The sequence below is a fragment of the Eleutherodactylus coqui genome, chromosome 5 (assembly GCF_035609145.1).
Source record: "Eleutherodactylus coqui strain aEleCoq1 chromosome 5, aEleCoq1.hap1, whole genome shotgun sequence".
NCBI lineage: Eukaryota > Metazoa > Chordata > Amphibia > Anura > Eleutherodactylidae > Eleutherodactylus > Eleutherodactylus coqui.
The window spans coordinates 162050230-162076187 of NC_089841.1; the positions used below are offsets into that span (position 1 = coordinate 162050230).

Here is a 25958-nt window from a genome sequence, read left to right on the forward strand (position 1 = left end):
CATGTAGTCTAAGATAGTGACCTAGATAGAGTTCCCGGGTTGCCACACGACGTATTTCAGGCGGAAATCTCGCAGTTTGGCCGCAGCGAAAAACCGTGATATGTCAGCCGGGAAAGTGCTGCTTGAAAACCTGCTGCACTTAGCCACAGGTTTTAGAGCAGCTTGGCTGCATGCTTTTTCGTTGTGGACCACGCTCCCTTTAGAGGAGAGTGTGGCCGCAACGGAAAAAAAAAATGGACATGCTGCGGCCGGCGAATCTGCGCTGCAACGCCGGCTTCTGACGCGACGGATTTGCCGTCCCGTGTGGACGAGATTTCTGAGAAATCTTGTCTACATGGCTAGCTAATCCTGGGATTAGCGGCCACAGGCGTATTTGCCGCGGCAAAATACTAGACAGAATTTCCCTGGCAAATCCGCCCTGTGAACCCAGCCTAAATTGGTCCACTATCTTAGTGAAGGTACATTTAGTGCCTAGAAAATATCCTAAATCTTTGGCTGCATTCCCACGAGCGTATATCGGCTCGGTTTTCACGTGCAGGGAGGGAGAGGATGGAAGAGCCAGGAGCAGGAACTGAGCTCCCGCCCCCTCTCTGCCTCCTCTCCACCTCCTCTCCGCCCCTCTGCACTATTTGCAATGAAAGGAGCCAGGATGGGGGTGGGGCTAAGTTCTGAGAATTAGCCCCACCCCCGTTCCGCCTCTCCCCATTGCAAATAGTGCAATGGGGAGAGGCGGTTAATATGATCTGCTGGATGTCCAGTTTATACTCGCTCCCCTCTGCTGTGATGAGGGTCAATGGTCTTTTGTCCTCTGTGATCTTGATTTCTAACGGCATGCATCAGAGTTGCCCGCTATCGCCTTTAGTACTTATCCTTATTCTCTGCCGGCTATGATCCAATCCAGATATTTTAATGGGTTTGTTTACATGCACGTTTTTTTTTCTATGCATTTCGGGAGCGCAACAAAACTGCCGCAGTATGCTCTATTTTCTTGCACATTTGCGCACAAAAAGTCACCATAGAAGTCAATGGGGGAGGGGTAGTGCGCAAAATATGCTCGATGTGTGAAACACTGCGTAAAAAAAACATCTGGAACTTATTAGACTAATTAGCCATTTCAATCAGAGTGTATTTAAGGCACATGCTTTGTGGGCGGAAAAAGTGCAGCAAAATACACCGATGTGCGCACAAAAAGTTCATTCTGCAAATATGCTATACTTATGCGCGCTCATGAGAATGTGACCCAACATCCAGGACCTGTAGGACCACAATGTAGCCCGCTGTGTTCTTGCCCTGAACTATGTGCTGCTCCACATGAGGAACCTTCCAGAAGCTTGCACAATAGAGGTTAGTGGATACAAATCTGCTGAGTAATAGGGAGGAAGCAATAAGACAGCAAGAAGAGCAAAGATGATCCCAGAGGCGGCAGAGCAGCCAGGGGGCGTGGCTTCGCGCGGGGGCGTGGCTAGCTCCTACAAAGTCCGCGGCTCTTCCAGGAGTCCCCGCAGCAGTACTGAGCTCCAGCACCATGCCAGAGGTGGCGCTCTACCTTGACCTGGCATCCCCGCCCTGCCGCGCTGTCTACTTCTTCGCCAAGGCCAGCAAGATCCCCTTCAAAAACAATGTAGTACAGCTACTTAAAGGTCAGTTTGGTGGGGAATGGACTCCTGAATAAGAGGAGGGGCAGGGGGGTCCTGTGTCCGGAGTAAGAATACCCCCGCACAGCTGTCGTGTAAGGAGGCAGCTGACAGCTCTAACGAGCAGATTGCAGCATATACTCGCTGCTGCGCTAGTTTTTTTTTGTTAGTGAATGATGGTATTTTGTGTCTGTGCACAATACTGGGTGTATTGGGGCAGCCAGATGGGTGGGGGAATCACCCCTGTCCTGATGGCTATTAACCCTTTCCAATCTGACTTCCCTGCCACCCGCACGATCCCCTGCTCTTATTTATTTTGGGTGAGAAAGTGTGTTGTGGATTCCTTGGAATTACTCAATAGAAACACAAAAATGATGTTATTAGTACTTCTTCTAACCACCTTTTAAAAAAAACAAAATTCCTTAATATGTATATTCCACCATGCAGGAGATATGACATCGGCCCGCCCTCCTGCATCCTGTAATATAAGAAGAGAACTCCGAGGCCGCCCCCTCCTGCATGGTGTTAGAAACGCGTCGGGCCTCGCTTGACATGGAAGCTATGCAGGGAAATCTCAGTGTAAGGCCGCCTGCAGATGGGCGGAAATTCCGCGGCGGGATTTTCCGCAGAATTTCCACCCTTGGAAGCTGCCATAGGATTGCGTTAGCAAGCGCAATCCTAGGCAGACGGCTGCGCGCGGCAGCTCTATTTCTGTGCAGGGCTCGCCGCCGGCTCTGGTCTGTGCATGCGCCGGCTGCCCGGCAAGCCGACACATCAAACAGCCGGAGCCGCGGGCGCAGGTGAGTACGCGCCGCTCTCTGCAGGCGCTCGGGTCGGGTCCCGCGGCGAGAATCCTCGCAGCCTTAGGCCTCCTGCAGACGGGCAAAAATTCTGCGCTGGGAATTTCCGCCCGTGCCCGCTGCCATAGGATTGCATTACATAATGCAATGTTATGCACACAGCTGCGATTTGTCCGTGTGAAAACACATGCGGAAAACAAATCGCGGCATGTTCTATATCTGTGTGAGTCTCGCAGAGGCCCGCACAGAAATGTCACTAGTGACATGCCGAATCCGCGATGCGCATGTGCCAGCTGAGTGGCAGCCAGGACACAAAGCAAAGCGGAGGAGATGCGGGAGCAGGTGAGCCACACTGGTCACTGCAGGGGCACGGGTCGAATCCCGTTGCGAGAATTCTTGCAGCGCAATCTGACCCGGCCGTCAGCGGCTATAGAGGAGGTCTGACACTGGATTCAAAAGGGTTGAGCCAAAAGAGGTGCCAGTGCGCATGGCTTTATGCAGCATATTACCTCCCTTATACCCCATTTACACTGGCAGATGATCGCTGAAACGATAGTTTAAGTGACAGTTTTGAGCGATCATTTTTGCTTACCTGGTAGTAGCTAATTAGCTACTATACAGCTATGCAGGCGGAGCGGGAACATCACCGTTTTCTCTTGCCGAACCATACAGCTGGTCTGCATGGCAAATAGCTGTAGTGTTCTCTGCGCTTACAGCCCGTGCCCTGCTGTGAATTCATAGCAGGACACAAGCACAGGGCATCTTATCAGGGCAGCCGGCTGATAACAGTCTGTTCCACTGATAACAGCTGATTGCTCAATTCTAGCAAGCTAGAATTCAGCGATCAACGACTCGTGCACGAAAACTGTGCGATGTCCGTGGGTTTAGACAGAACGAGAATCGCTCATAAGATTCTTTTGAGCAATTCTCGTGTCTAAATCAGCCTTTAGGCCTCCTGCACATGGGCAGATTTGCATTGCGAAATCCATAGCATGCTATAGGAATACGCAATTTCCTGCCCACAAGTGGAAATTGATTTTGATTTTCTTTTTCCCGCTTGCGGGGATAAATTTGCAGCATGCTGAGATTTTGTGCAGGATACATGTAGCTGGATTCCATTGAAGTCAATGGAAGCCGTCCGTGCCACGGACATCATTGTAGAGTAGTCGCGGCAGCCACTTCATTGCCATAGCAACGGCACGGCGTTCTCTGTACTGTGCACGTGTGGCGGTGCGTCGGCTGGCATATCGCAGCAGAGAAGAAGACGCCGGGACAGGTAACGCTGGGGTTACCGGCCGGGCATTGGGTCAAACTCCTCTGTGGGAGTCCCACATGTGGAGGCAGCCATAGACCTGTAAAATGGGTCTGCTCAAAATAGTGTGTCTGTGTCTGTCTTAGTCCAGGTAAGAACGGTGCATGTAATAAAATAAAAAAGTGAGTGAACCCAGTTGGTTCTATTCTGTGAGAGGGGGATTCTTCCATGTGCAAATGCAGTTATGTGAAGAACAGTTAAGCAGGCAATTGTTCATAAGTGGCTGACTGCCAATGTAGGCCGATCATCATTTGGTTTCTGCACGCAGAATTCTCATTCAGTCGGGGCGTGCCTGTACACTGACCGATAACTGTTCAGAGTCTCGCTGGTATTTGAATGATTGGCCGGTATGAAAGGAACCCGCCACCTGCCCAAAGCATTGTAAACTAAGTTATGGTGCTGTTGGGGGACGTGACCTGGAGCCTGTGGTGTATCTTCTTATACTTTCCCATGGAAGAGCCCACAGGACACTCAGGCCCAATGTCCACAGGCTGGTTTGATTTGCGGTATCAGCGTGGAGATCTGTAAATCAAGCCGCCCAAAGAGATGCATGGTCGTCCGCAAACAAATTAAAACCTGTGGAATTGATTTGCGGACCTCTTTGTCCGAAAAACAAATCGCAGCATGCCCTATTTTTCTGCGGATCCTGCACAGGCAGCTTCCATTGAAGGCAATGGAAGCTGTCCAATCCGCGGACGTGCCGCAAATTAGCGGGAAAGCAGAAGATTAAAATATATATACTGCGCAGTGCAGCAAACCCGCTGCCAGGGAAATCGGTTAAGCAGAGCTGACTGGCCGTGGGCAGTGTTGGATTCCATGCAGGATTCACTGCATGGAATCCGGGCGTGTCGTGTACATGAGGACTTTGTCAGATTTTTGGCTGTCGTGTGGACTTGATAGGTTACCATAAGGTCTGCCAAGAAGCAGGTGAGCATGAAATATATCTCTTCTGGCTTCCTGTCAAGGTTACGGGTTCCTTTTTAGTGTGTTGGCACATCTTGTATGGATATACCCAGTATAACAGCGACTCTCAGTAAGGTCTCTCTCACACAGGCGTTGGCAGAAACGCAGTGTTTATCAATGCTGCATTTACTGTGGTTTCAGCAGCGCGTTCATGCATTTTTTACAACGTTTTGGCTGCGTTTTCAGCACAGCTGAAAACGCAGCCAAGGATGCTGGAAAAAAAAATCAATACTCACCTAGGTGGCGCTGTCCGGGTCCCTGCCGCTGCTCTGCGGAGCTCCCGGCACTTGTCATGTCCAACAAGACATTTACTGCTAGTGATGGGGATTGAAATCCCTGCCTCCAGCAAGAGATTGCTCTGATTGGCTGAGCCCGCTGAGTGTCAGCGGGCTCAGCCAATCGCAGCCTGCTCTGGATGCACCAATCACAGCCATCCATTGAATGGCTGTGATTGGTGCATCGAGCGCCGACTCTGGCGGAGCCGGCGCTCCTGAATCAATCAGTGCAATCTCTCACTGAGAGGCGGGGATTTCAATCCCTGTCACCAACAATAAATGCTTTATCGGCTTGACAAGTGTCCGCAGTCGGCCCAGAACTGCGGAGAATAGCTGGAAAGTATTCCTTTTTTTTTTTGGTAGTACAGTTTGTGTTTAGTGCTGACAAAAACGTGATACCCAGTTGTGCCACGTTTTCGGCAGCGCTGAAACCACTGCCCATTCATTTCAATGGGCGCTGCAGGGCTGAAAACTGCCAAAAATAGAACATGCATCGCTGTCAAAGCGCAGCATTGAAGACTCTGCATTGTGACGCTTGTGTGAACAGCCCCATTGAACTGAATGGGAGCGTTTTGCAGCGTTTCGTGCAGCGCTGGAAAAGCAGCACTAAACGCTATACAAAAACGTCTGTGTGAGGGAGGCCTTACACTGTTTGTGACCCTTAAATAGAACCTATGAGCTCTTCTAGTAAGTAGTGCTTTTTCCTCGTATATAACAATTCTGGTGCATCTGCTATAACTTCCCATCAGTGCCCCCCAACCCATGGCTCAAGAGCCAAATGTGGCTTTCCACTGCTGCAGTGGGCCTCGCCATAGAAGCCCTGAGTTTATGGTTGACTTGCTGTAATATAATGTTACACCAACACATTGTCACATCAAACTGAAATATTTATCTGCAAACAGACTTCAGAACTTTGTGGTTTAATGTTAACGGATTTGACTTGAATGTGGATCCCAGTCATCAAAGGTGAATGTGAGGCGAGACGACAGGCCTTTAAGACTTCCCTGTTCCTTTACTAATGGAAGGTGGCCCCAAGAAGCAACTTGTACACTACAATGTTCTCCTTACATATAGGTCTGTAGTAAAGGATAGCTGGGAACAAGATTTGGGCACAATAAATCTGGAGGGTTTCTAAGTGTATTCAAAGTCTCTCTCCTTGCTACATGGAGTGTATGATATGTATATACAATATATTTCATAGGGTCCACTTCACTACAAGATAGTTTGCTTAGATCTCCTCAAGGTATAGACCGCTTGCTTAAGGCCGCCTGCAGACGAGCGGGTCGGATCCGGCAGCGAGAATTCTCGCCGCGCGATCCGACCCGAGCGCCTGCAAGGACGAGCGCGTACTCACCCGCGCCTGGCGGCCCCGGCTCTTTCATGTGCCGGCTGCCGCGCAGCCGGCGCATGCGCAGACCGGAGCCGGTGGCCAGGTGAGTGCGTGCCCCGCAGAAAATTAAGACATGCCGCGGTTTGTTTGCCGCGCGAGATTTCGCGCGGCCAAACCGCGGTCGTCTGCATAGGAGTGCCTATTTTAATGCACTCCTATGCAAACTTTCAGCGGCGGAAATCCCGCGGCGGGATTTCCGCCCGTGTGCAGGCGGCCTAAGTGTGGAAAAACCTCCTTTGGCGTTCGCCAGGATTCTGAGCCTAGGTCATTCCACTTCTATATGGCCTCATGGAAACTCCCATACCTTTGGACCCCGGATGCTGCCTAATGGGAACGTTTAATGTCGCATTTAAATCGGGAAATGGATTCCCTGGAAACACTCTAAGTGCTACACATTTGCTCCGTGACTGATGCGCTTTTGTGCCGCATTGGTGCACGTTACTGTATCTTTCAGGCTTACAGGGCTAGTTCACATAGATGTGAGACACCCCTGCTGTGCTTTAAAAGGCTTATTTAGCCCAATGAGGTCCAGCTGATTATTTTTGTTTTTCTTCCAGAATCGGTCACATATTCTGTGTGTATTTGTGCATCTTCTATGGGAACATTTGGTGCACCAAAAGAAGCGTGCTGCGTTTTATTTTTTGCGTGTATGAAATGGGTGCGCCAAAAAGAGAAATGGGACAGAAACCACTGAAATCAATGGGTTCTATTCTCTGCGTTTTGCATGCATTTGTGTGAAGGAACTCTAAATGTCTTTAAACTTTATAAGTAACTGATTCACCTGCATGGAGGGATTCCTAACAAACTTCCCAATATGGCCAACATGCTGGATTCTGGCAGAACTATCAGCACTATATAAATGCGTACCATGTGTCACGTCTGTATGAGGGTATTCTTCTCTCATTCTTTAGGCTGCATGTGACCAGCCATAGCAAGTCTTGCCATATTAACTCCATGTGCCCTCTGGCGTCTTTGATTTGTACTACGTTTTATGATTCAATTTGCACTTTCACATACTGGGACTCTGTCTAACTGATACGCTGCATAGCTTCCTACATAACGTCGCTATCTGTATTACCCATTTGGACATTTCCCTTGTTTTGTCACCTTCCACCATTTAGTGTTTGATTCATTTTGTTTATATTACGGTTTTAGTGTCTTTCTATATATTATCAAACATTGTAGTTCTTTAGACTCCCAAATTTTATTTCCTTTTTCTTGCACACGGTGACCCTTCAGGGTGGTATTTCTGGTAACATTCATGATTGCAGATACTATTTTTCTCCTTTCTTTAGGAGAACACTTAACTGAAGAGTTTGGCAAGGTAAATCCATCTCGTAAGGTACCAGCTCTCAAGGATGGAGACTTCACAATGGGGGAGAGGTAAAGGATCTAATACTCTGAAGGCAATAGGGCCCACTACTTCAGATAGGATTTTTCAACGGAATGACTATTCAAAAAATTGTATGAACAAAGATGAACGCTTTTAGTTCAGTTTAGGCCAGTTTCACACTGGTGACAAAATTGTTTTGTTCTGGGTTTTTTTCTTGCGATGCTACAGCACCCCCCTCCAGCTGTCTGGATAACCCTGTCGGCTGAGTGATTCCCAGCGTGGGTGCTGCAGCACACTGACTGGGAATCACTGCTGTAGACTGTAATGATGCCCTTGAAAGTGATGTTTTATGTGTGCCCTTTTAACCCATTTAGGACCAGGCACTATAAATTATGGCTCCTGGGCTTAAAGCTCAGCCATATGTAAAATTACAGCGGGGCTTTAAACCTCGGGCATGCGTTCCCGTGCCGCATTGCCCGAGCTGTCAAACTCTTGCTCAGATACACTATAGCCATGGGAATGATCGGGAATAGAGATGAGCGAACGTGTCCGTAACGGACACATCCGCACCCGGACACCGGCTTTAGCGAACACTGGAGTGTTCGCGCGTAAGTGTCCGGGTGCCGCCGGGGGGCGGGGAGATGCGCGGCGGCGCGGGCGGCAGTAGCGGGGAACAGGGGGGAGCCCTCTCTCTCTCCCTCTCCCCCCCGCTCCCCGCCGCACCCCCCCGCGCTGCCACGGCGGCCCCCGAACTTTTTCGCCCGAACACCGAGGTGTTCGCAAAGTTCGGTGTTCGGGCGAAAAAGGGGCGGGGCCGAACGTGTTCGCTCATCTCTAATCGGGAACAATCTTGTTTACAGCTTTAGGGATTATTAAGACAACCGTATATCGGCCGGGTATTCACGACGGCCGATATACGATGCCCCTCTCTGCCTCCTCTCCGCCCCTAGGCACTATTTGCAATGGGAGGGGTGGGTCAGGGGTGGAGCTAAGTCACAGAACTTGGCTCCACCCCTGCCCTGCCTCCTCTCATTGCAAATGGGGCGGAGAGGGGGCAGGAGCTCACTGCACTGCTCCCGGCTCTTCCAGCCCTCTCTCCCCTGCAGAGAGGGACGCCGTATATCGGCCAGCGTGGATACCTAACCGATATACGGTCGTCTGAATAAGCCCTTGGAGTTATGTTATATAATTTTATATACATATATTAGTTTAGTGTGCTGCAGTAGATTTACAAGTTAGGGCATCACATTATTTTCTATCTAGGGTCGGTGTACATTTTCGTACGTTGTGGTGTTATACGTTATATATAGTTTAGTGTGCTACACCTTATTTACAGGTTGCATTATACGTTCGGGCATCACGTTATTTTCTATCTAGGGTTAGTGTTATAGATAGTCAATTTGCCACAGCACTCACAACACCTTAACTTGAAAGGAAGGATGATCTCAAATGTAAGGTGCACGCTCTCCACACTGACCCACCCAATGGTTTGTGATCTTTTTTAATTGTTTAATGACACATTGTTTGTGATTGGTGAAGGTGGAACTATGGGTACTATTTATGTCAGTAGTTTGTATACGGCACTTAGGACTTGACAAAGACCCTTGTGCTTAGGGTTGAAACGTTGTATGGGCACAATAAAGACATCGCTTTAGCTTAATTCCCTGGAGTGCTGCTCTTCTCTATTTCGTTTAGGGTTAGTGTTATACAGTTAGGGCCAGAAATATTTGGACAGTGACACAAGTTTTGTTATTTTAGCTGTTTACAAAAACATGTTCAGAAATACAATTTTATATATAATATGGGCTGAAAGTGCACACTCCCAGCTGCAATATGAGAGTTTCCACATCCAAATCGGAGAAGGGGTTTAGGAATCATACCTCTGTAATGCATAGCCTCCTCTTTTTCAAGGGACCAAAAGTAATTGGACAATGGAATCTAAGGGCTGCAATTAACTCAGAAGGCGTCTCCCTCGTTAACCTGTAATCAATTAAGTAGTTAAAAGGTCTGGGGTTGATTCCAGGTGTGTGGGTTTGCATTTGGAAGCTGTTGCTGTGACCAGACAACATGCGGTCAAAAGAACTCTCAATTGAGGTGAAGCAGAACATCCTGAGGCTGAAAAAAAAGAAAAAATCCATCAGAGAGATAGCAGACATGCTTGGAGTAGCAAAATCAACAGTCGGGTACATTCTGAGAAAAAAGGAATTCACTGGTGAGCTTGGGAACTCAAAAAGGCCTGGGCGTCCACGGAAGACAACGGTGGTGGATGATCGCCGCATACTTTCTTTGGTGAAGAAGAACCCGTTCACAACATCAACTGAAGTCCAGAACACTCTCAGGGAAGTAGGTGTATCTGTCTCTAAGTCAACAGTAAAGAGAAGACTCCATGAAAGTAAATACAAAGGGTTCACATCTAGATGCAAACCATTCATCAATTCCAAAAATAGACAGGCCAGAGTTAAATTTGCCAAACACCTCGAAGCCAGCCCAGTTCTGGAAAAGTATTCTATGGACAGATGAGACAAAGATCAACCTGTACCAGAATGATGGGAAGAAAAAAGTTTGGAGAAGAAAGGGAACGGCACATGATCCAAGGCACACCACATCCTCTGTAAAACATGGTGGAGGCAACGTGATGGCATGGGCATGCATGGCTTTCAATGGCACTGGGTCACTTGTATATTCAAAATAGGAAAAAACTCACTTCATGCGCTCTGTCAAACTGTGTCAGAATATAGAAATCTTACTTGTTGAGGGGTGCCTGGACTCCTGGCACCCCCAATATCCAAGGAAGCAGAAAGAAAGATTCCAGTGGAGCAGGAGTATTCTTCATATATCGGTTTATTACATAAAAAAACAAGTGGATTGGCGCTGCAACGCGTTTCGGCTTCTGTCAAGCCTTGCTTGAAACCCAGCATGTCCATGGGTTCCAGACTTAAGGCAGTGATTGCCTCCAAAGGATTCGCAACAAAATATTGAACCAAAAAATATTTTGTTTGGGTTATGTTTATTTGTCCAATTACTTTTGAGCTCCTAAAATGTGGAGTGTTTGTAAAGAAATGTGTCCAATTCCTACATTTTCTAGCAAATATTTTTGCTCAACCCTTTAAATTAAACGTTACAATCTGCACTTGAATTCTGTTGTAGAGGCTTCATTTCAAATCCAATGCGGTGGCATGCAGAGCCCAACTCGCGAAAATTGTGTTACTGTCCAAATATTTTTGGCCCTAACTGTATATATTGAATATATCTACGTTATGGCACCACATTATTATCTATCTATTTCATAAGTTCTGTGGGACATTATTAGTTTGGGTTTTTTTTTCTCGGCCCTCTTTTATAAAATGGCCAGAAGGCTATACAGTTTGGAGGAGGCAATTGAAATGCTCTGCTTTGACTCAGATTGAAAAACTGAGACATGCTTTTTCAGACATGGCTTTCCTTGTGAGTGACAGCGACGGTGCTTCTGACTCTTGTAGGGCTGCCAGCACAGACGTACAAGGAGAATTAGCAGGGCCCTGTAGCACTGCAGCACAAGAAATACCGGTTCCTCCCATTGAAGTCGCCAGTCTTCTGTGGACACCCACCACATTATTTACCCCCCCCCCCCCCCCCCCAATAGCTGACTTCACCGCCACCCCAGGAATAAACATGGATGTCACAAATTTCTCCTTCAATAATAATTTTTCAGTTTTTATAAGTGAACTGATGGACATAGTCTACAAAACCAATCTGTATGCTAGACCGCATATTGCTCAGCATCCCTCTTCTATGCACGCCAAAAGTTGAAAACCCACAACCCTGTACGAGTTTAAAAAATTCTTGGGGCTCACTTTAATATAGGGATTGTCAAAAAGCCCACAATTAAATCTTACTGAGCATCTAGTACCACGCATGCCAACCGTCTTTGCTGCGGTGATGCCCAGACACCACTATGAAGAAATAAGATTTCTTCAATTCAATGATAATCTGCAAGCCCTTCGTAGAACAGATCCAGACTTTAATCATTTATTTTAAATTCGGCCATTTATCACATATTTAAGTGAGATAAATGAGTCCCTGATGAGTTTTAAGGGGAGACTTCGTTTCAAGCAATATTTACCAAATAAAAGGGCACGTGAACGTGAGACAGGGTATACTACGGTTTTACAAATTTAGGAGGGTAGGAACAGTAAAATGAGCCCTCAACGGTGTCGCTATTAGTGTATCTTGATGCCACCGGAAGCTAGGGGTTTGACAGGAGTAACGCCCCTGTCACACCCCTAATTTCTGATTGGGTCTAGAACCTAAGGTCCTGAAAGGATCTACCAGCCGGGGACGCTAGGAGATTTGCAGGGGAGCCTAAGCAGGACCAATGGTGCAGGAGGAGTGGGACCCATGTGCCGCAATGACAGCGCTCCTGCCTGCTTTGGCCGCAGGTGGGGCCTGAAGAGGAAGCCTACAGTCCTGGACTTCAGCAGGGACACCTGTCACAGCGCTGATGTGTGCTTGGCCTGCTGGGGGAGCGGAAGTGCCTTGCTTCTTTCAAGTGCTGCCGGAGTGGGACCCGGGGACAGCAGCGCCAATGACACGACAAGCTCTTCCACATACTGTGGGCGCAGGGGAAGCGGCAGCTCAAGAGTACTGTTGGCGGTGCTGGGTGCGCGGGAGCAGGGCACAGCAGCTGGGACGCCAGTCACACCGCTCTTGGATGGGTCGGACACGGGGAGCGGACGCGGGACTACACAGTGCCGAGGAGGGGTTGTCAGCTGTGAGCCATAGGCAAACCAGCCACCGCCAATTTGTGGCAGGGATGAAGGGTTAGGGTGAGGGCTACATATAACAGCCTTATATTATAACAGTAAGGCTAACTGTTACACTTGCCCTTAGACTAACCCTCCATTCCCTGTCAGAAATCACTGCAGCTGCGGCATGAGTTTAGTGGGCTGCCAGGACCTGCAGCCCATGGAGTTCTGCAGCCAATCAGCTACAGGGGGCGTCACTCCCTGTCAATCTTGACTCCACCAGTTCTTCCTGGTGGCGTCAAGATACACTAATACCTATGATGTCCCCCTAATCTGGTTGTAAGTGGGAGCTAATCCAGCCCTTCCTTCACAAAGGACATCACCTCTACACGGACAATTGTTATACAAGTGTGCCTTTGTTCAAACTCCTGCACACATCAAACACCGGATCACGTGGGACAATCCGGAAAAATAAAAAGGGCTTTCCACAGAGGCTGGTGGGAAAACAAATTCCGAAGGGAACATCCGGCTCTTTTGAAAGTGCCGAACTGCTGGCAGTCAAATCTAGGGACCGAAAAGATGTTTGTCCTCAGTACAGTCCATACACATGCCACAGAGGCCGTCAGCGAGAGAGGTTCTGCATCCGACACGCAAAAGCCGGTGTGCATACGAAATTACAATAAATTCCTAGGGGGCGTTGATTTAGCAGACCAGGTATTGCAGCTATACTTGGTTAAACGGAAAGCTAGATCCTGGTATAAAAAAAGTGGCCGTATACCTCATTCAAGTGGCGGTCCATAATAGTTTTGTCCTGTACCAAAAAAGAGGAGGCAGAGATTCATATCTTGATTATCAGTGGAATGTAATTGCACACTTCCTGTTTCAAACTGAAGACCCCCGACTTTGTCATGAATCTGAAGATGTCCGAAGACTAACAGAAAGACATTTTATTTGCTGAGTGCCCATCATAGCCAATAAGACAAACCCACAGAAAAGATGCAGAGTATGTAGCAAACACGGGAGACGCAGTGATTCTCGCTACTATTGCCCTAAGTGTCCCACAAAACCTGGCCTATGCATCTACCCATGTTTTGAGACATACCACACTCTCCCACATTATTAAAAAAAAATCATTTTTATACAATTCACATGAATCCCATATTTTCTTTAATTCACATAGTATTATAAAATCACCCCAGTAACAGTGTGAAATTGATGCACTTTCTTCTAGGCCCTGATACTTTATTAGTTTTTGTTCCAGGCCCTGATACTTTTTGATAAACAAGATCACAAGGCATGAACAAAAATGATTGTGTGGCATATCTTAAATGTTACAAATTTAATTTTTTTCCCATAATCTAAACTTTCTAAATTTTCAGTATTACCCATAGATGAATGCATTAAGGGGTCTACTTCTCCTGCTACTCCTTTCATATTGTGCCCTGCCATATGTCCACACATTGGATTATGGCCGCAATGGGCGTATTTGTAAATACAGGAGAAACAGGGGTATCAGTTTTGGGGTGACTGTCTCTATTTTCATGTGTGCTGTCTGAAAAAAAATTTCTTTAAAATGACATATTTGTCAAAAAAAAAATTCAAAATTGTAATTTTTTTCCAACTGCTTTGCATAAAATGACTCAAACAGTGGAATCAAAATGCTCACTATTCCCCTGGATTAATGCATTAGGTTGTCTAGTTTTCAAAATGGGGTCATTAGCTGGGGTTTCTCTTGTTTTAGTAGCGCAGTGCCTCTACGAGTGCAATGGAGCCTAAAGCATTCACCAAAAAAATTTGTGTTCTGAATGCTCCCAAGGGCTCCTCTCATTTTGGGCCCTGCCATGTGTCCCCACATAGGATTATGACTAGAGATGAGCGAGCATACTCGCTAAGGGCAATTACTGGAGCGAGCATTGTCCTTAGCGAGTAACTGCCCACTCGGAGGAAAAGGTTCGGGTGCCGGCGTGGGTGAGCGCTGAGTTGTGGGAGTGAGCGGGGGGGGGGGGAGAGAGAGATCTCCCCTCCGTTCCTCCCCGCTCTCGCCCGCCGCCCTCCCGCCGACACCCGAATCTTTTCTTCCGAACGGGCAGGTACTCTCTAAGGACAATGGTTGCTCGAGCAATTGTCCATAGCGAGTATGCTCGCTCATCTCTAATTATGACCACAATGGGCATATTTCTGAGCACTGGAGAAACGGGGGTATCAGTTTTGTGGTGTATTTCTCATGTTTTCATGTGCTCTGCGCACAGTTCTAGTTTGTCCTTCAGATGCTGGCTTACGTTTAAAATGAGCGGTTATCATTCATTTACATTTGTTTCAACTCTAATTGTTCTGTTTAAACGCAGCATAATGGTGCCCTCAATTGGTATAGATGCCCCCTTGGTAGTAGTGACCACACTCAGTATAGATGCACACTTAACAATGGTGCCCCTTTAAGGCCACCTGCACACGGGCGGATTTTTGCTGTGAAATTGCGGTGGGCATCCACACTGTGGATCTGCAGCAAATACTATTCATAGCACGCTATTGAAAAACACTGTTTTTCCTGCACATCTGCAGAAACCAATTGCGGCCCATTGTCAATGGACACTGCGGACAGGTCGCAGATTCCACATCACCTAGTGACTGCAGGAACAAAAATTGAAGAGAGGGTGGAAAAACCAACCTGTACTGTGCATGTCCGACAGCAAACTGCCGGGTCCATCTGCAGTACAAATGGAGAAGTACAGATGGTCCCCGACTTGCGAACAGGTTCCGTTCCAGGAGCCTGTTCACAAGTCCATTTTGTTCGCAAGTCGAACAAATGGTTGTATGGAGCAGGATCGCGGGTGGAACCCGCTCCATACAACGTCGGGTGCCGGCTGTTCTTACAGCGGGCACCCGGCGGCAGCAGTTCCGACGAGCCGCGTCGCTCGTCTGAACTGTTAACACTTTAAATACCGCTCTGACAGCCTGCACCCAACGTTCAGGGGGCCCGTACAGCGTCCCATGATGAGATCGCGGGACGCTGTGTGCTTGCTAGGCAGCCGGGGACCTCCTGAAAGGCCCCAGGGCTGCCTATGCAGAGTGCCCATCAAGCACACAGCTTGATATGCGCTCTGCATAGACAGCCCTAGGGCCTCTCAGGAGGTCCCCGGCTGCCTAGCAACCGCGATCTGACCGGACAGGCTTCTATCAGGCTTGATAGAAGCTTGTCCGGTCCCTGCACAGTATGATGTAATGCCATAGCATTACATCATACTGTGCAGGACAGATAGTTCGTATCTTGCGAAATTCGTAACTCGAATGTTCGCAAGTCAGGGACTATCTGTATGTGGCACAGAGTGTTAAGACAGCAGGCATGCAGTCTTAAGCTCTTGCTCATGACCTGAAGGTTGTGGGTTCATTCACCGTGTGGTTCGGGTAGCTGACTCAAGGTCGATTTAAGCCTTCCATCCTTTTAAGGTCTGTAAAATGAGTACCCAGCTTGCTGTTGGGGATGGGGTAATAAATAAAATTACTTGAAAATGCTGCAGAATAATATGGCACTATACAAAAAACATCAAAATTAATTTTATTTATATCTAATTATAATATTGCTTAGCCCCTTCCCATGTCAAGTGGAGATCAGCCTCCGCCTCTTTAGTATATGTAGCGAAGGAGATCCCTGCAGCGGCCCACGTGATGCATTGACATCATAGTGCTGGAGACCCATTCCAGTGTTCTCATTGGCACTTGACCCCAGACGATCCAATGCACTGGGCTAAAGAGTCAAGGCTTAAGCTCCGAATGTCTGTTGCTGGGATCACCCCTGACATAAACATGTTGAAATTCCACAATGAATCTTACTTGGGGGCAGGAAAAAAACATAGAAATACATACAAGTGGGTGAGATTAGTTTTCTAGTCTCATCCTTCCGGCTTGCTTCTTATTCTATGTGTAAATATATAATTTAACTACTTTTTTTTCCCCAGCAATGCAATCATCCTTTATCTTGTTAGAAAGTTTAAGACCCCTGATCATTGGTACCCATCAGACCTCCAGAAACGGGCGTGTGTAGATGAGTACCTTGCTTGGCACCTCACTAATACTCGTCCAGGTACTTACAAGCTGTTTTGGATCAAGGTAAACCTGTCTATTAAAATTTGATGTGCCTGTCACATGTGTTTGTGTTTTCCTGTCCCTTAACTACTCTAATATCTTTCTTTTTCTCTAGGCCATGACTCCATATGTCACTGGACATGAGGTAACCCCTGAGAGGCTAAATGCTGCTCTGTGTGAGTTTAAGACCATTTCGACAGCCATACAAGATGTATTTCTGCAGGACAAACCATTCCTTGTTGGCGATGAGGTCTCTATTGCTGACGTGGTAGCTATGGCCGATATCGGACAGGTGAGCAAATACTGATCAACCATGATATTAAAGCCACTAATGGGTGACATGAATGACATTATCTTGTGACCACTGCATCCGTCAAGGGGTTGGATTTATTGGGCAGGAACTGACCATCACTACTTGGAGTTGGGTTGAAAGAAAAACTAAAGGTCTAAGTAACATTGACAAGGACTAGATAACTGGGTGTCAGCACATCTCCAAAACGGCTGGTCATTTTTGTATCCGGTGCTTAGTTCCTACCAAAACTAATCTTTGGAAGGACAACTGGCAAGGGTCATGGCCCCTCAGGCATTCGTGATGTGCTTGTGGTGCAAAGGCTAGCTGGTCTGCTCTCAGAAGAGCTACTGTAGCACAGACCTTTGAAAGGAAAGCTATTGCTGGCAATAATGGACATCAGAATATATTGCATAGCTTGCTGTTGATTGGGCTATGTAGCCACAGACTGACACCTGGCCACCAGCCAAAATGGACAGTGGAAGGTGGCCTAATCTGATTCTTGTTTTCCTCATGTCGATGGCTGGGTGAACGCCTGTCACTTTCCTGTAGATGAAATAATACCAAGATACACTATGGGAAGTAGGCAAGCTGGCCAGTCATGTGACTCGCTGGGCAATGTTCTGCTGGCATTCATTTGGATCTTACTTTGACTCATTCCACCTACCTAAACACTGTTGCAGACCAAGTACACCTCTTCAGGCAGTGTTGCTGCCAACTGACGGGGCCCTCTTTCAGCAGTGTGATGCAGAAAATTGATCGAGAATAGTTTGTGGATCATAGAAAGTGCTACAAAGTGTTGACTTGGGCCTGATGTCGACAAACGGATTTTGGCTGCGGAATCCGGAGCTGGCGTTCTGCTCTGGATTCCACAGCAATAAGCATCCATAGCTTGCTATGATAAAACAACCCTCCATGCCCACAAACTGCTTCCATTGAAGTCAATGGAAGCCGTCTGATCCGTCAATTGCGAACAGGCCGTGGGAATTTAGGAGTATGAAGAGAGAAAAAAGCCCTACTGCTTTGGCCGGCGCTTCCACACACATCCGTAGTACAGAAAAAAAACCTGAACAGGTAAGCCGGGTCCTTGGCTGCGAGCAGGGTCAGATTCCGCTGCATAGAGGAGGAGGAGGGATGATGTAATTCATTCATCATGGCAGCCTGAATGGCTGCCTGTGGCATGTCTTGATGGGTTGCCTGTGGGAACGCAGGACTGTGGTATTATGAGTTATCAAATAATCGCACTTTCAAGTTCCCAATAAAGACTAAAAACGTAGCTTTAATAAAGGTTAATTTTTCCCAGTTGTCTCATCAAAAAAAAAAAAATTGGTATCTCTGCATCTGCAAAAATCCAGATTGAAATATCACATTATTAATCCCATCAGAAAAAATATACATGCAATGCCAGGACTGCATTTTTTGGTCACCACATATCAAAAGTAAAAAGCATATGTACCCCAAAATGGTATTTTCAAAAGTACATGTCACAAAATACGTCTTCACACAACCTGACAGTTTTGGGGGTAATGTTGAAAAAGGAAATCTTTGCTTTAAAAAAAGTAATCAATAAACTGCGTCATATTACATAAGCTATAGATTTGGTATTGCAATCTTACTAACCCACAGAATAAGGAACACATCAGTTTTACTGCCTCGTGAGCGTTATAAAAGCAAACGCTCACCAAAAAAAGTGCACTTAAATTTTTCACTTTATTCATCTCTTTCCACTTTATAAATTTCCCCCATCCCTTCATTAAAAAAAGACTAAGGGCTGCAGTGGGAGGGTTTTAGCTGATCAGAGTTAAGCCTCTTGATATACAGTAAGTGATGATTACTTAGTGCAGAGCTGGGCACCAAAACACATACTGCTCTTTAATGTTCTGCCATAATCTCACAACTTGGTTTTTCAGACATGTATATCTGGCCTTGATGTCTTTGAGGACTATCCTAAGTTGGCAGCTTGGAGGCAAAGAGTGAAGGAGGCAGTTGGAGTAGAGCTATTCAAAGAAGCACAGGAGGCATTAACGAATTTAAAGGAGACGCAGAAAGAACTTCCTCCAGAGATGAAGGAGAAGTTTAAGGCCAAACTGGATGATTTCAATCGCTGATAAGTCGTTACAAGCTACTTTCCAATCTGATGAGAGAAATGCTTTGTGTAATAAATGTGCCATAAATATCAGTGTGATCTCAGTACATGCTGATATTGCAGAAGTGACCAGCATGTATTAATAAAAAGTTTTTAAACAATGTGTAGGCTTTCTTGTTGGGGGTTTTCCTTCTTTCTTATCTGTCATGTTGTGATCCCTGTGAGTTGGACCTGTTCTCTACCACAACTGCCCATGACTATCTTATTGCAGTTTTGACTGCAACATTTGTATTAGGCAGGATAGACATGAGCGTATATCCGCTGCTGTTTTCACGGCCGGCCGATATACCCTACCATCTGATGCATGGATTTCAATGCATCAGATCACACAGGCGTATTTCTGCGACGTAAAAGCTCCTGGGCGTCCAATATAGCGCTGGGCGCTATGGGAGCCAATGACAGCGTCCAGAGAAGGGAGGTGGGAGGGAGTTTAGCAGGATGACTGCTAAACTTCCTCTCTCCTCCCTTCTCGCTGTTTGCAATGGGAGGAGTTAGAGCTAATCTCCACCCCTCCCATTGCTGGCTGTGGACAAGGGGAGGGGTGGGAGCTTTGCAGAGAGCCAGCGAGGGGAAGGGGAAGACACCTTAGCAGCAGCATCGGCCCCATCGAAAGCAATGGGAGAAGATCGCAATCCTCTGCCGCTACTGTGACAGCAGGGGAGTCCTCTCATCACTGCCGCTACTGTCAGTGTTCAGTGATGAGGGGCCTCCCAGGTGGAGCACGTACCAAGATCTATCAGTAGTGCGCAAGAAAACCACATTGGGGTGACCAGTCTAGGTGGATGTCCATGTAACAGTCTGTGGGTGCCTCTGCCTGTTTAATAAGACTTGGGGCTCCTTCACACAGAGTATTTACTTGTGCAATATGTAGAGCATAGAACATGTCAGTTTTAATGGGTTTATTCACATTTCCCTTCGTGCTCGCATATTTTTGTGTGCAGTTGCACCCCAAATGTGCCCATAGAGGTCTATGGAGATGTGCAAGTAAATTCACATGCATGAAAACAGCACGATTTCACAAGAAAAACACATGGCACTCATCAGGCTACATACATTTAAATCAGGGAGCGCCTGCCACGCGCAAATGAACATGCCCTGTGAGTGCAAAAAAAACTAACATCACATGCGTGAAAACCTCACAAATGGGAATGGAACCACTGAACATCATTGGTTTCATAATTCTGCATCTTCACTCACACTGTGTGAAAATTGTACCTTTTTTTTCTTTTCTTATTATAATATCTATATCTCGCAAGTGTGAAGGCACCCTTAGGGTTCACGCAGATGGGTTTACATCAACTGCAGTTGTCATGAGCTAACACATCTCCCTGCCAGATTCCCATCTCCGCTCTTATACGCCCCCTCACCCGCCGCGCTCACACATTTCCCCGACTGACGGCCGTGTCAGCTTCTGTCCCCTCACCGCTGCAGCAGTTGGCCCCACTGTCCCTTTCCTCGCTGGGCCCCACTCCGTCCACCGCAGGCACTGCTGCTGCCACCAACCCTGCTTTCACAGTCCATGGTACCGCTGGCAAAGCCCCCTCTCATGGTTCACGTCCCCCCTCTGCCACAGCAGCCGGCTCTGCTTTCACTGGCATCGCCTGGCTCCCTTCTGCTGTGTGCAGGAGCATGGAGCCGTTACGGAAACACTGACTGGGGCGGACGGAGCATGGAGCCGCTGCCGAGAGACTAAGACACTGACAGGGAAGGATGGCCATACCTGACGTGCTCTCTCTGGGAAGCAAGGACACCCACAGCCTGTTTGTGTCATAGTGTGTACGGGTAGTGTTCCGGCAGCGGCAGGCAATCCACATCTAGGGGCGTGACCTGTCACTAACCCCAGCCAATCCATGTCTCCACCCATAGTTCTGGTGGATACATATTGCACCAGTACCCACATGTAATATGCAAGACACCCTAAGGACTCTCTCCCACAGACCTATGTTCCCACGTGGCAGATTTGTCATCTCTTCGATTGAAGGAGTGAAATCTGCTCTGAATCCATGCCAAACTGTGCAGGTCTTGATTTCCTGCAGGCAGACTTTCCACCAAGTGGGAACATACCTCTTTGTAGTATTATACATATGCTGTTTTAATGGGTAGAGAAGAAAAAGACACTGAGTGGCGCGACCTCTTTTAGAAAATTGTGCACATGCTTGGGTATTTAGAAGAAAGTGTTGGCTTTATTTTGAAAAAAACAGCTGGAACGCACAGCGTTTCGAGGCAAAATACGCCTCACTTTCAGTCACTCTGGATATACACTATATTAAATGTACATGAATGAAAGAAATGTGTATAATTGTTTGAAAAGAAATGGAAGTACAAGATTTGCTATAAAAAAAAAAGGAAAAACAAAATACAAAATTTTATGTAAAAAAACAAAATTGTAGTGAACATATATTTACAGTATAAACAATCCAAGGAGGAAACGATTATATCTCATAGTATCAAAAAATAAGATATATGGATCTACTACCTACTGTCTGTCGCACAAATTTCACCTGTGTAAGTACAAATATTGGAAATCCAGAAAATGTGACCTGTTTGGACGTACTTGAGGATTGAAGTTGAGAAAAATTGGTTCACATCTCATTAATTACTGTCTTCATACTTTGAACAAGCTGTATTAAAGGCCTTAATCCTGGGTATGTCTAGGGGTAATAAAAATGACTTTACTTTTAGTTGTTTTTCGGCAGCCAGGCTGGTCATATCTTGGAGTTGGAAAGCCTCTCCGGTGCCTTTTAGCTAAAAGCAAATTAGGATGAATATTGGTGAATGACAGATTAGCCATTATCGTAAATGACTCTAAAAGTAAGGGTGAAGTCACACGAACGTATATCGGCTCGGCGTAAAAACCGAGCTGATATACGTTGTCCTCGTGTGCAGGGGGGGGGGGGGGGGGGGATGGAAGAGCCAGGAGCAGGAACTGAGCTCCCGGTCCCTCTCTGCCTCCTCTCCGCCCCTCTGCACTATTTGTATGGAAACCCTGGATATCTTATCTGGAAGGTTCATCCTAAATCAGCATGTCCTCCCTCCCAGTGTATGGTTTCAAGCTCATACCCCTATCCCTTTTTCTTGTCTATCATGAAATATCTTAAAAGGGTTGTTAGGGTGACTAACTCGTTTTGTTTCTCTAAAATCAAGAAACGGTAAGTTTTTTTTTTTAAACTCGTTTTATTGAACAGCATGTATTTTACATTACATGAATAAGCAGTTTCTCAAACAGTGTGTATTTACATACACTAACAAGTGATTAAACTTTACATACAACAGAGAATTCTTTGGTAACAGTGTTCAGTACTCAAGTGTGTTACATTTCTTCTACAATTACTCAGCCTTTCTCAGTATATACATCTGCAATATTCATATCTTTATTGCTCATTTTACCTGCCAAGTCTGGGTGTATTCTGTCTTAATAAATTTTGGAACATTTCTTGCGTGAAGTTTGTGTTTGTTGTCCCGCACCAAATCCCCCACACCTTGTCGAACTTTTCAGGGTGTTTCCTGTTTTTGTATACTATTTTCTCGTATGGTAGGATGGTATTGATAATACTCTGCCATTTTGTAGCTGTCGGAGGGCGCCTGTCCATCCATCTCAGCGCTATGACTTTGCGGGCATAAAATAATGCTTTAGTGAGGAATATTTTATCATAATGTTGCCATTGCTCCTCATCTATGATCCCTAGCAGACACATTGCTGGATCCAGCGGTACTGGTATTCCCATCAGTTGGGTCAGGAACTCTGTGACCTCTTCCCAATACGTGTATACCCTTGGACATCCCCATATTAGGTGGTTGAAGTTTGCGCTTGTAGCGCTGCATCGGTGGCACTGACTGGACACTAATCTGTTCATTTTATGGAGTCTAGTTGGTGTTAGATAACATTGATGTAAGATATATAACTGGGTCAGTTTATTGTTCGCGGCTGGCGAGACCCTGGTGTAGGTGGCCATTGCGGTCTCCCAGTCCTCATCAGTCAGTGTTGGGATAAGTTCCCTCCATTTCTCCATTACCACCATTTGTGTACCAGGAATCTTAGAGTGTAACAAGTGTGTATATAGCTTTGAGATTAAGCCCCTAGGGCCCTGTGTGCGCAGTATGCCTATTAATGGATATGTGGAGAAGGGTCTTCTGGGTTCTGGGAATTGCGCAGTCAATGCATGTCTGAGTTGCAGATATCTAAAAAATCCTGTTCTAGGTACCTGGTATATCTGCTGCAATTGCTCAAAGGAGACTAGTGTTCCGTCAATGTATAGGTGTTCCAATGTGGTGATTCCCAGATTTAGCCAAAATTGTCTGTCTGGGAGGTTCAACAAATGCGGCAGCGCTCTATTGTTCCATAAGGGGGTTTCCAGGGGGGTGTCTTCCTGCCCCGTCAGTTTCCTACATGTCCTCCACACACTTACCGCGAGCCTGTGAATGGGTAGCATTGGTTTCGTCAACAGCCCTGGTTTTTCCAAAATGATCCAAAGGGATGCCTCCGAGAGGAAGTACATCAAGTGGTGCTCGGAGTTCGGGAGAGGGGCACCCGACAACCAGTGACGTATATATCGGATCTGTCCTGCCAGGTAGTATATTTTGAAGTCCGGCAGCGCCATCCCCGCTAGCTCTTTAGGCCTCTGTAGAGTTTCCATACGGAGCTTGGCTCTAGCCTTTCCCCACACGAACGATGTTATTAATGAGTTGGTGGTTTTAAAGAATTTTTGTGGTACAGTTATTTCTGCATGTTCTAGCCGGTATAGGTATTTGGGGAGAATTATCATTTTAATAAGATTTATTCTCCCTGCCACAGATAGTGGCAGGGAGCTCCAAGCTTTTAATTTTAGTTGCAGGGTTGTTATTAGGGGTGCAATGTTTAGATTAAAACTTTGAGTGTGGTCCCTGGTAATGTAGACTCCCAGGTATTTGAATTGGGGGACAATTTGCAGGTTATGGTATACCTCTCCCACCCCCCAGTCCTCCTCTCTCAGCGGCATAAGGGTAGACTTCTGCCAGTTGATACGCAGGCCCGAGAAATTCCCGAATTCGTCTATCTGGGAGACGGCCAGGGGCAGGGTGTTTTGGGGTTCCGACATATAGAGTATTATATCGTCCGCATACAATCCTATTTTGTCTTCTCTGGGGCCGATCTGAATCCCCCTGTATAGTGCGTGTTGCCGAATTTTTAGTGCTAGGGGTTCTATAACGATCGCGAATAGAAGGGGGGAGAGTGGGCAACCCTGCCGGGTTCCCCTGTGAAGTGGGAAGGAGGTGGAGACCAAGCCGTTTGCCACTACTCTCGCTGTCGGTGCAGTATATAAGATGGAGACCCACCTGATGAACGGCTCCCCGAACCCAAATTTCCGCAGAACTTCCATCAAATATGGCCACTCCACTGAGTCAAATGCCTTGGCGGCATCCAATGAGGCCAGGGCCCATCCTTTTCTCCACCTCCGTCCCACCTGCGTAATTACCTGCGTTCTTCTGATATTATCGGACGTAGACATTCCCGGAATAAATCCGGATTGGTCCGGGTGTACAATATCCTTGATTGCTTGGTTCAGCCTGAGAGCCAATACCTTGGCGAGGATTTTATAATCTGTATTTAAGAGGGAGATAGGTCTGTACGACCCACACTCCTCCGGGTTCTTTTCAGGTTTTAGTATGAGGACTATGTTAGCCTCTAACATCGACTCTGGAAGGCGTCCTTTCTCAAATATATCCTCATATAATGAGAGTAGTTGTGGTGTTACTTCCTCTCTGTACTGGAGATAAACTTCCACTGGTATGCCATCTGTGTCCGGAGTCTTATTTTTTGCCATGCCCTCCATTGCCTCCTGTATATCTTCCATTGTAATAGGGCCATCTAGTAGGGATCTATGTGCTTCTTGTATTATTGGAAATGCTATGCTGGTTAGGTAGTTCTCTAGCTCTGCTGGGGTATAGTTAATCTGGGACTGGTATAGATCTTGGTAGAATTGTTGAAACCTTCCTAGTATATCTTGGGGGTCTGTGAGTACTGTGTCCTCAGTTGATTTGACCCTTAGTATAGCCGGGGAAGTAGTCTCTTGTCGAGCCATATATGCTAGCAGTTTACTAGACTGGTTACCTAGCTCGAAAAAGGACTGGCGGGTGAAAAACAGCCTCCTCTGAGCCTTCTCTTTTAGATGCATCAAATACTCTCTACCTACCTGTAGCCATTTATCTCTTTTATCGTTTGAGGGATGGGCTATAAATTCTTCTAGTTGTTGGCATTGTTGCGCTAACTGTTCCTCCTCTTTAGCTGCGGTTCTTTTAATGAAAGTGATTGAGGACTTAAAGCATCCTCTAAGGTATGGCTTAAAGGCTTCCCATACCAGCATCCTATCCCGGCTCTCCTCGTGCGCCTCGTAGTATATCTGAATTTGGTCTATTATTCGGTCATTTGGGCCAAGCAGTGAGAGCCAGAACGGGTGTATCCGCTGATTCCTAATTGCAGGGGGGCCTGGTTTTTTGAGGACCATGCAGAGCGGTGAGTGGTCTGAGACCGCTCTTGGGAGAAATTCTATGGACTCTATTTTTGTAAATAACAGGGGGGATCCAAATATATAATCTATGCGGCTCAGTGCATGATTATGGGCTGCATGGCAAGAAAACTCCTGTTGGTGGGGGTGAAATATTTGCCACAAATCCAGCCATCCCGCCACTGAGATCACAGAGGCCAGTCGGGTCGGGCCCCCGTCTCCCGCCCCCCGAGCACTCCCCCCGAATCTGTCCAGGTGTGGGTCCATGACCATATTCATATCCCCCATACATATAGTCGTTACATCCGGTGTGAATGAGGCAAATTGTATGCCTTCTGCCAGCAGGGCTGTTGACGTTGTTGGTGGGTTATAGTAACATAGGAGTACATATGGTTCATTGTTTATTTTGGCTCTTACAAAGATGTACCTACCCTCTGAGTCTCTTTTTAACTGTTCTACCTCCCATCTGATGGATCTCTCTATCAATAGAGACACCCCCCTGGAATACGATGTATGATGTGAGTGTGCTG

General features: G+C 46.8%; 1 protein-coding gene across 1 annotated transcript; it reads left to right on the plus strand.

The window, feature by feature from the left end:
- The first annotated feature begins 1481 nt into the window (after window positions 1-1481).
- On the plus strand, window positions 1482-19049 carry LOC136627991 (glutathione S-transferase theta-1-like). Its single transcript, XM_066603550.1, has 5 exons — window positions 1482-1640; window positions 7670-7757; window positions 16385-16535; window positions 16627-16803; window positions 18711-19049. Exons 1-5 carry the CDS (start codon window positions 1526-1528, stop codon window positions 18906-18908), a joined length of 729 nt encoding a protein of 242 aa, XP_066459647.1. The 5' UTR covers window positions 1482-1525; the 3' UTR covers window positions 18909-19049.
- Window positions 19050-25958: the final 6909 nt, after the last annotated feature.

Bases quoted from the DNA above. Each gene is read 5' to 3' on its own strand.
- LOC136627991 (XM_066603550.1), top strand. From the start codon at position 1,526: ATGCCAGAGGTGGCGCTCTACCTTGACCTGGCATCCCCGCCCTGCCGC. The intron at 1,641-7,669 runs GTCAGTTTGGTG...TCCTTTCTTTAG, and splicing joins TGTAGTACAGCTACTTAAAG to GAGAACACTTAACTGAAGAG. The intron at 16,536-16,626 runs GTAAACCTGTCT...CTTTTTCTCTAG, and splicing joins ACAAGCTGTTTTGGATCAAG to GCCATGACTCCATATGTCAC.